Source organism: Artibeus jamaicensis, unplaced genomic scaffold (assembly GCF_021234435.1).
Source record: "Artibeus jamaicensis isolate MK-2021 breed Jamaican fruit bat unplaced genomic scaffold, CSHL_Jam_final scaffold_804, whole genome shotgun sequence".
Lineage (NCBI taxonomy): Eukaryota > Metazoa > Chordata > Mammalia > Chiroptera > Phyllostomidae > Artibeus > Artibeus jamaicensis.
Genome location: NW_026522055.1, coordinates 1340325 through 1350760, shown reverse-complemented (window position 1 = coordinate 1350760; position 10436 = coordinate 1340325). Strand labels below are relative to the sequence as shown.

At 49.5% G+C, this 10436-nt stretch overlaps 1 protein-coding gene across 1 annotated transcript; it reads left to right on the top strand.

Moving 5' to 3' along the window:
• Positions 1 to 690: 690 nt before the first annotated feature.
• On the top strand, positions 691 to 9903 carry LOC119050614 (zinc finger protein 883-like). The gene is given in 6 exon segments (XM_053659741.1): positions 691 to 744; positions 3190 to 3278; positions 4257 to 4383; positions 6673 to 6774; positions 7923 to 9621; positions 9623 to 9903. Coding segments are annotated over 5 exon segments (2064 nt in total). The 5' UTR covers positions 691 to 744; positions 3190 to 3224; the 3' UTR covers positions 9705 to 9903.
• The last annotated feature ends 533 nt before the right edge of the window (positions 9904 to 10436 follow it).

The following is a 10436-nucleotide window of genomic DNA, read 5'->3' as shown; positions in this document are numbered from 1 at the left end:
TGAAAGCTATATAACTGCGGTTTTTGTTCTTTTAACCTTCGATCGCAAACCTTTCCTCATGTCACGGTCTGGTTGTCATAAGTACTTCAGGGCTCCATAACGTTCTATAGGTGTAATGTACCGCCATTTATTTATATAACAGAACCACCGAGTCCATACAATTAAAAATAGCTTTTTGTTATTTTGTTTCTGATTGGAGAGTGACTTCTTCCAAGGTTGCACTTCAGGGACCTAGACTCCTTTCATCTGCAACATGTGACTCCCAGGGTCACACTCTTCATCTGAATAAACAGAAGGGAAAAGACTGTGCAAGTGACAAATGGGAGGTTTTAGTGGGCCAGATCTGGGCGAGGCACGCATTACTTCTGCTCACATTTTATTGGCCACAACTTAGTCTCGTGGTGACCCCAAATTGCAAGTGAAAAGGTTTAACTGAAAGGGAATTTTCGCAGTGCTCCTACAGCCAAACATTTCCCAAATACTATATTTTTGGGGAAATGCAAAGTCCCTGTGTATTTAGAGCTTTTTTTCCCTCCTGACCCACAACCCATTTCCAGACTGTTTCCCAGCAGAGACCTTAGGCCGAGGAGGAGCTGCAGAGGCTTCTGGGAAATGTAGTCCTGGTGCGAAGCTGCGTTTAAAGAAACAGGACTTGTTTCGAGACAGCGACTGCGCAGGCGCATTCCGCGGCCAGGCAGAGGGTGTGAAGGCCTGGTCACCCTTCGAAAACTCGGGGTCGCACAGGTGAGTCTTGATCTGGAGGACCCGAGCGGAAACGCGTGGGTGCGGGGCAGGCCAGTACCAGAGGAGGGCACTCAGGGGGCGGGACCGGAGTGGGAGGGGGACGGGCGCTGTGGGCGGTGCCCGCCACCTTCTTTCATTCCCGAGGCAGCCCCAGAACCCCTTGCCTTCCGCAGGACTAGGACCATCTCAGCGCTCAGGAATTGGGCGCTGCTATTTGCCAGGAGACTGGTCAAGCGCGGGACTGCTTCGTTCCCTAAGAGGATTTACCTTTCCTCAATTTGCAGGTGAAGAGATCGGTGCGGCTTCCCCCAGGTCACAATACTAATAAGGGGTAGACTTGGGATCACACTGACCTGAGCGCCCTTGCGTACTCCGCACAGTCACGCCCTTGATCTCTGCCCTTATTGTGAGCATCTCTGGCTTTCTGCTGTCCTCTTTCTGATCCCACCGCCACCCCGATGCCGTTCAGTCTCCCCGTTCTTTCTCTGGTTCCCTGCTTCCTCTGTCTCCATGTCTGTGTCGCCTGCCCTCTGGGTCTCTGCGCAGCCCCCTCCCGAGAGTCTCTATGTTTTTTCTAAAAATGAGGTTATTTTTCTTCCAAAACCACGGCACCATGATGACGCCAGGAAATTAACCTGGATACAGCACTTCAAATTTTGCTAAATGTCTCGATAATATTATTATTTTTAAATTGTTTACCTCTGCTCTTCTTTTTTAATTTTAAATATGTTATTTTTAGACAGAGGGGAAGGGAGGGAGAGGAGTGTCACTGTGTGGTTGCCTCCTGAGCGCCCCCTACTGGGGACCTGGCCTGCAACCCAGGCATATGCCCTGACTGGGAATTGAGCTGGTGACCCTCTGGTTCTCAGGCCAGGGTTCAATCCACTGAGCCACACCAGCCAGGGCCCCAATAATATTCCTAATAACAGAAGAAAACCCCATATCACCCACTACATTGGTTGTTGGATCTCTTTAGTCTCCGTTCATCTGGAATAGTTCTTCAGCCTTTCTTTACCCTCCCTGATCTTGGCAATTCTGAAGACTGCAGACCATATACTTCTGGAGCGTCCCTCCATTTAGATTCACTCAGTGTTACCTTGTGATTCGATTTAGGTTGTGCACTTTCGGCAGGGCTACCTGAGGAGTGACACTGTGTCCTTCTCATCAGATCAAGAGCCCTTGATGTTGGTTCGCCCATCCCTGGTCACATCAACCTCGATCACTTTTCCACTCCAAAGTTACCCTCTTCTTTTTGTAACTAATAAATGACTTGTAAGGAGACAGTTAAGTCACCCAGCGGTTCCAGCCTTCCAGTGCCCAAAGCCTGTGAAGTCTGTATGCCTGTAACTGTTTGCCTTGGAAACACATGGGAGGCTCTGTGTCTTTTTTATGCTTTATTTTTATTTTTAAAAATTTATTCATATTTAGACAGAGGGGAAGAGAAGGAGAAAGAGAGGGAGAGAAATATCAGTGTGTGGTTGCCTCTTGAGCGCCCCCTACTGGGGACCTGGCCTGCAACCCAGGCATGTGCCCTGACTGGGAATCAAACTGGTGACCCTTTGGTTTGCAGCCTGAGCTCAATCTACTGAGTTACACCAATCAGGTCCTGAGTCTTTTTATTTTATTTATTTTTATCAGTTTCTTCTTCGAGGCTGTGACAAATGACCATGAACCTGGTGGCATCAGACAAGGAAATGTATTCTCTGACACTCCTGGAGGTCAGAAGTCTGAAGCGGGGATCACCAGGCTGAAACTGAGGTGTCAGAGGTGCCGTGCTCCCTCTGGTGGTTCTAGGGAAGAATTCATTTCCTTGCCTTTTTTCAGCTTCTGGAAGCTGCCTTGGGTGTGGCCCTGTCCTCCAGCTTCAAAGCCAGGGGCATAGGCCCATCCAGATCATCCAGGGCAGTCTTCCCATCTGAAGGTGTGGAGCTTAATCACATCAACATTCGCCCCAGAGATATCTTTTGGGGCTGCTCTCCAGCCCACCACCTGATCAATGTCCAGCACCATCTCCCCAACCAGGCGGGGAGCCCCTTGAGGCTGTAGCTGCATCTCATTTGGTGTTGCATCTCATTTGAGGACTCATTTCTGGGCCCTCAAAACGGAAGGGTTGACTTTGTGGGCCAGACTTTTGGGCTCTAATCCAACAATGACACTTGATATCTCTATGACCTTGAGCTAGGGCCTGTGAGGTCATGTCTTCATCTGGGGATAACCCCTCCAAGAGTTGTGGTGTGGGTGTGGTGAGCTGAACCCACGGATGTCCAATGGATGTTTCAGAACTGGGACCTCAGGCCTCCTATCCTGAGCCTTTGCCCTGTTTCCTTGCCCTGGTTCCATAACCAGTGCCCCCTCTGTTATGAGGCTTCTTTAGGAAAGTGTCTGTCTGTCTGTCTGTTTATGCCAGAACTGACCCCACTTCTCTTCTCCAATCTCCTCTTCCAGCTCTGCAGACGCAGGCCTGTCCTTTTGTCCTGGAGATGCGTCCCCAGGAGCCAGCAGTGACCACCAGGACCCTGACAGCTGAGGACCAGGTGTGTCTGGGTCCCCTCTTCCCCGAGGTGATTGGCCCCAGAGGGCCATCCTCATCACTGTCTGTGGCCCAGAGACCTTCTGCCCCTCCCACACCGGGAGAAAGGCGGTGGTGGGAGGGGCTCTGGGGCTGGGGGGCGGGTGAGGGGAGGGGAGGGGAGGGTGGGGCGGACTGCTCTGAGCTGGCACGTTATGACTTAGTCTGTCAATCAGCAATGCAAAGCTCAGCAGCCTCTGGTTCCCAGGTAGAATGGGCAGTGGTTTATTTGGCTTTACTCCTGAGCCTTATCCATGGGGTCAGATTGGGGGCTGGGTTCAGAGTTGGTGTCTGCGATGGAGGGTGACTTGGGAATGTGTGGCTCTTGTCACACAGTGACTTGATAGTTTCTTTAAATAACTTTCATCTAAGGATATATTTTAGATCCTTAGAGAGAGGGCCTTGATTTGAGAGAGAAAGAGGAAGGGAAAGAGAGAGGAAGGGAAAGGGAGAGAAACATTGATATGAGAGAGAAACATTGATTGATTCCCTCCCGTACACGCCCCGACAGGATTGAACCTGCAATCTAGGTATGTGGTCTAACTGGAGATAGAACTCTCAGCCTTTTGGTGTATGGGATAACACTCCAACCAAGTGAGCTACTTGGCCAGGGCTCATGGGTACATTTATTATGGTAAATTTTGGGGCAGATGGCAAATTGTCATATACTAAAATAATTGGCATATTACAACAATTTTCCAACAGATGGCAGTAAAGAGTCATGCAAAAGGTGGAGCTTGGTCTACTTTTTACCAAGGTGCCTGTGAGCTAGTGGCTGCCTAGACTTTTTTATTGCAATACATTCCTAACGGCTGGATTTATTCAGTTCTCTCAAACCCGTTCAAGCACCAGGAGCAAGTGGTAGGCTACTGACCTATGACCTCTCCTGCCCCAGAGTTCCAGAAGTCTGTGTCCTTCCACTTTGTACAATTGATTCTTGCAGGAATGGGTGACTTTCAAGGACGTGGCTGTGGATTTCACCCTGGAGGAATGGGGCCGGCTGGGGCCTGGCCAGAGGGAGCTGTACCGGGACGTGATGCTGGAGAACTACCAGAACCTTCTCTCACTAGGTGAGGCCCTGCCTTCCCAGGAGGAGGCCCAATACCTCCTCCTCCTTCCTCTCCTTTGTGCTCACCCACTGCTTAACTGTGGGCAGTCCCTGGGGTCATGTGGTGCCTCTCGTCTGTCTGTCCTGGCAGGCCTCTGTCTGTCTCTGTCTCTCCCAGAGTCCTACCTCTGTGAGGGCCCCGAGCCCTCTGCCTGACCCATTGTATCTTCAGCCTGTGCCCCCACCCTCTTCTCTTGCTTCCCTCTCCACATGTGGGGGCCTCAGGCTCCTGCTGGAAAAGCCTGCCCCAGTGTCTCAGACTCCAGGTTCCCCCCGGGTGTCCTCCAGTCCACCGGCTCCATCTTGAATCCTCTCCCCAAAGCACATAAGTTCTGTCTTCCGAAGTGTCTCCTGAATCCCAATTTGTCCACACACCCCCTCCTGCCCCCCCACCCCCTGCAAGGCACCCCCCCATTCACCACACTCACCCCGAGCTCAGAGTCTCCACACTGACCTGCTCCTCCCTCCCCCTCCAGGACCCCATCTGTGGTTGGCCCCACGTCCCCCAGATTCCCAGTTCCATCCTCACCTTCCTCTTCCTCTTACTGAGAACCATCAGACCCCACCCACTCACCCACTGCCAACTCTTTGCATGTCCCCTCCTCTCTGTCCCCACGGCCGGGCCCTGCTCTGGCCTTGTCCCCTCCCCACACCCCACTCCAGCCTCCTCTCTGCTGCCTTTCCTTCCATCTCTTCCTTCTTAATTCCTTCATCTGGCTCCTCTGTCTCTTTTTCCCTGCGAGCTACCGTGGTAGGAAGGCTCCGTCCTCAGCCCTCCTCACTCACACACTTCCTCTGAACAAACTCATTAAAAACTCAGCTGAGCCCTGGCTGATGTAGCTCAGTGGATTGAGTGCGGGCCTGTGAACTAAAAGATTGTGGTTCGATTCTCAGTCAGGGCACATGCCTGGGTTGCAGGCCAATTCCCAGCAAGGGATGCAGGAGAGGCAACCATATGTTGATACTTCTCTCCTTCTCTCCTTCCCTTCCCTTCTAAAGATAAATAAATAAAATCTTTAAAAAAAAAACCCTCAGCTGAGACGCCTGTGCAAGGTCCCCAAGACCACTCCCTAGTGACACACGAGGAGCACGCACAGGCCTCAGCACGGCTGTGGGCCCGGAAGCTCATCAGACCCCCAACACGGGTTTCCCTGGGCGCCGGTCACCCCAGCCTCTGCCTCCACCTTCACACACGACCTTCTTCCCACCACATGCATCTGCGTGTCTCTCCTCTTCTAAAAAGGACACCGGTCATCGGATTTCCGTCTCACCCTAATCCAGTACGACCTCGTGTTCACCAATAGAGGAATCTGCGAATCCTCTATTTCCAAACAAGGCCACGTTAGGAGGTTCCTACGGACCTAATTTTGGGAGAGTGCTGGTCAGCCCACTAGCGGGAGAGATTGGTGAGCTCAAAGGCAGCAGGCATAAAAAGAAACATGAAATGAACTTTACTAATATAGTTTGCTTCACCTGCTTTATCCAAAAATATGGTTGCTCTAACCAGTGTAACTCAGTTGTTTGGGCATTGTCCTGAAAACCGACAAGTTGCTGGTTCAATTACCAGTCAGGGCACGTGCCTGGGTTGCAGGTTTGGTCCCCAGTCGGGGCTTGTACGAGAGGCAACCAATCAGTGTTTCTCCCTCACATTGATGTTTCTCTCCCTTTCTCCCTCCCTTCCCTGTTCTCTAAAAATAAATAAATAAAAAGTTTAAATAAAGACAAATAAGACCATTTCCACACATGTCAAAACCATAATCAATACGTAAATTGTTAATGAGATATTTTATACTCTTCTCTACACGAAGTTCTGTGGAACGTGAGTGCATTTCACTCTCAGCTTCAATAGCTCAGAGCTGGGGCCTTTGAGGGCTCCGGCTTCCTCTGAAGCAGGCAATCAGCCAGTGAATCTTTTTGTTTTTGTTTTTTTAATTTTTGAGAGAGGAGAAGGAGAGAAACATCGGTGTGTGGTTGCCTCTTGCGCTTCCCAAACCGGGGACCTGGCCCGCAACCCAGGCATGTGCCCGGGCTGGGAATTGAACCAGGGTCCTTTTGGTTCACAGGCCTGTGCTTAAGCCACTGAGCTACACCAGCCAGAGCCAGCCAGTGAATCTTGCATTGACCATTAGAGTGTCTGGTCACAAGGCACCGATGGGTGCATCTCCTCTGCAAACCCAGAGTCTGAGGCCCAGCCCTGAGGAGTGCCTGTGACCCCAGTGGCATCCGTGGCCAGGACTCATGTCTCTTCCAGGGTCAGGGCCTCTGGGGTCCAAACCTGACGTGATCTCCCGTCTGGAGCGAGGGGAAGAGCCCAGGATGGAGAAGAGAGAAGCCCAGCGAGTTACCTGTTCAGGTAGGTGAGGGTGTCCAGCAGATGTGAGCCATCTTCCTGTCTCATTTGTCAGGATCAGAGATGGTCATTGAAGAATGAGGCAGCATTGCCCTGGCTGGTGTGGCTCAGTGGATTGAGTGCCAGCCTGCAAACCAAAGGGTCGCAGGTTCGATCCCCAGGCATTGCACATGCCTGGGTTGCAAGCCTGGTCCCCAGGGGAGGGCATACGAGAGGTAACCACACATTGATGTTTCTCTCCCTCTCTTTCTCCCTCCCTTCCCCTCTCTCTAAAAATAAGTGAAAAAGAAAATGTTTAAAAAAAAGAAAGAAATTAAAAAAAAAAGAAACAGTATAGGAACAAAGGAAGTAGGAATAATTATTTTTCATTGTGATCACCTCTTAAAGATTACTCTTTAATATTTAAAATGAATACATGATTTTAAATATGTAATGTAGAAAGTGAAATTCCCTTATAATCTCATTTAATGGCATTTTGAGATGTAATTCAGTTATACCATTCACTTGCCAAGATTGGGTATTTTTCATATTTTACAATCTAAACAGTGTCAAATGACATCAAGCAATGATATTTTTTAGAATGTTACTGATGTCGAACATCTCATTACAGCCTTATCAGCCACTTGTTTTTCTTCTGCAAAATGTCCATTCATATTCTTGCTCCACTATTGGATTGGACTGTTTTTCTTTTTTTTAAGATTTCATTGATTTATTCTTAGAGAGAGTGGAAGGGATGGAAAAAGAAGTGAGAGAAACATCAATGTACAAGAGATACATCCATCTGTTGCCTCTCACATGCCCCTAAATGGGGACCCAGGCGTGCACCCTGGCTGGGAATAGAACACGTGACCTTTCCGTTTACAGGCCGGCACTCAATCCACTGGGCCACACCAGCCAGGGTTGTTTTTTCTTATTTGTAAAAATATATCATATTATGGCTAATAAACACTGTCTTCCATCTCAGTTCTTTTCATTTTAGAACATATTGAGGCCTTCCTTCCATATCAAAATATGAATCTGTCTACCTCATGCCTTTTGAAATAGCAACAGAAACTTTGAAACTTCCTTTTTTAAGTTTATAGTACCAGATCTAAATCATCAGCTTCCCCTGTCCTGGAACAGACCAATTTCATATTTCCCACTTGTTTCAGACCTGGAGACCAGCTTGGCCATGACTCAGGGGACACCTCCAGAAAGGAGTATTTCCGAAGAGGCAGCTTCCCCAGTGGGAAAGATGGAGGGAGTTTTAAAGGCCATGCTTGGAGATGCCAAGTTGGGGGAATCCTGGATGTACAATTGCCACTTGGAGGCCCAGGGAAAGCAGGAGAGGCATTTGAGGTGTTTGTTTGCTTCTCCCAAGGAAGATGTCTGTGGGGACAGAGGCCTGGGCTGTAACGAGCTTCAGAGAAGCTCCGGGCGGACCTCAGGTTTCATCAGGAAGCAGAGAGTGCCCGGGGCAGAGAGGCCTCGGAAATGGGATGGGTCGAAATGCCAAAGGGCCTTTGTAGAGAAGAAGCCCTTTCACTGCCCAGAATGTGGGAAAGCCTTCGCTTACCATTCAGACTACACCCTGCACCAGAGAATCCACACGGGAGAGAAACCCTACAAGTGCAATGACTGCGGGAAGGCGTTCAGCAACAGCTCGTATTTCATTCAGCATCACATTAGTCACACAGGAGAGAAGCCCTACGTGTGCAACGAATGTGGCAAGACCTTTACTCAGAGCTCATCGCTGACCGAGCATCAGAGGATCCACACTGGGGAGAAACCATACCAATGCAGGGAATGTGGGAAGGCCTTCACCCAGAGCTCCTCCCTCATTAAGCACCAGCGATGCCACACTGGGGAGAAGCCGTATAAATGCGACCAGTGTGGGAAGTTCTACTCTCAGGTGTCCCACCTCACCCGCCACCAGAAAATCCACATGGGGTTGAAGCCCTACAGATGTGGCGAGTGTGGCAAGGCGTTCTGTCACACCTCCTCCCTGACCCAGCACCAGACGATCCACACCGGGGAGAAACCCTACAGATGTAACGAGTGCGGGAAAAACTTCAGCCACAGCTCATCCCTGACCCAGCACCAGCGGGTTCACACGGGAGAAAAACCCTATGAGTGCTCCGAGTGTGGCAAAGCCTTCAGCCACAGCTCGTCCCTGACTCAGCATCAGAGGATTCACACCGGCGAGAAGCCCTACGAGTGTCACGAGTGCGGGAAGGCTTACACACAGATCTCCCACTTCATGAGGCACCAGAGCGTTCACATGGGGGAAAAACCCTTTATGTGTAATGAGTGTGGCAAGGCTTTCGGTCACAGCTCCTCCTTTACACAACACCAGATGACTCACACCGGTGAGAAGCCCTACAGATGTAACGAGTGTGGGAAAACCTTCAGCCAGAACTCCTCCCTGACGCGCCACCAAAGGATCCACACCGGAGAGAAGCCCTACGAGTGTAACGTTTGCGGGAAAGCCTATACCCAGATTTCCCACCTCATTCAGCACCAGAGGATTCACACTGGAGAGAAACCTTATGAGTGCAGCGACTGTGGGAAAGCTTTTAGTCGGAGCACCCACCTTCTGGAGCATCAGAAAATCCACACAGGAGAGAAACCGTATAAGTGTAAGGAGTGTGGGAAGACATTCGGTCACAACTCGTCCCTTACTCTGCATCAGAGGATTCACACTGGTGAGAAACCCTACACCTGCAAGGAATGTGGGAAAGCCTTCAACCAGAGCATTCACCTTATTCAACACCAGAAAGTTCACACGGGTGGCAGGCCATGTAGAGAATGTGGAGAGGATTTCAGCTGGAGCTCACAGCTGGCCGAACATCAGAGACTTCACACTGCACAGCACTTATGTCTGTGGTGATTTTGAGAAAACCTTTGTTTGGAGGACGCAGCTTGCTGATCATCAGAGAACTCATGCTGATTAGAAAACCTAAGAATGAGCCCTGGCTGGTGTAGCTCAGTGGATTGAGCGTGGGCCTGTGAACCAAAGGATCATGGTTTGATTCCCAGTCAGGGCACATGTCTGGGTTGCAAGCCAGTTCCCAGCAGGGGATGCAAGAGAAGCAACCACACATTGATATTTCTCTCCCTTTCTTTCTCCCTCCCTTTCCCTCTAAGGATAAATAAGTAAAATCTTAAAAAAAAAAAAAAAAGAAATGAAAGAAAACCTGAGAATGGAACAAACCAGTATTTCCATTGCCGAGTTCAATTCAGCCCTCAGTAGCACTAGCAACTTCTTCCCAGAGAGGAACTTGTACACTACACATTGAGACAACTGGCCTCTTTCTTTCCTAAAGGAGGAAAGAGATTATCACCAGCTGGGACAGTTTCTCATCATTTTAGCTCTCAAATCTCAATATCCTCCTTATTTCTCAACCTTACTGTGTCACTAAGGGGTGTTCTAACTGGGGTGCAGATACATCTGGGATCTTTGATAAGGTCTCTCTGAGCTTTTTACATGTTTTGATTGTCCATTAAATTAGAACTGAAAATTCAAGGAAAAAAGTCAACTGGAAAGAGTAGTCCTTTTAGTCTCCTTTAAAACTTTAAGATACCAATTTCACCGCAGAATCTGCAGCTTGCTCAGACACCAAATGTGTTTCACATGTTTACAGCCATTTTTTATGTTCTGTTTCTGTCTCTTCCGTTGTCAGTAT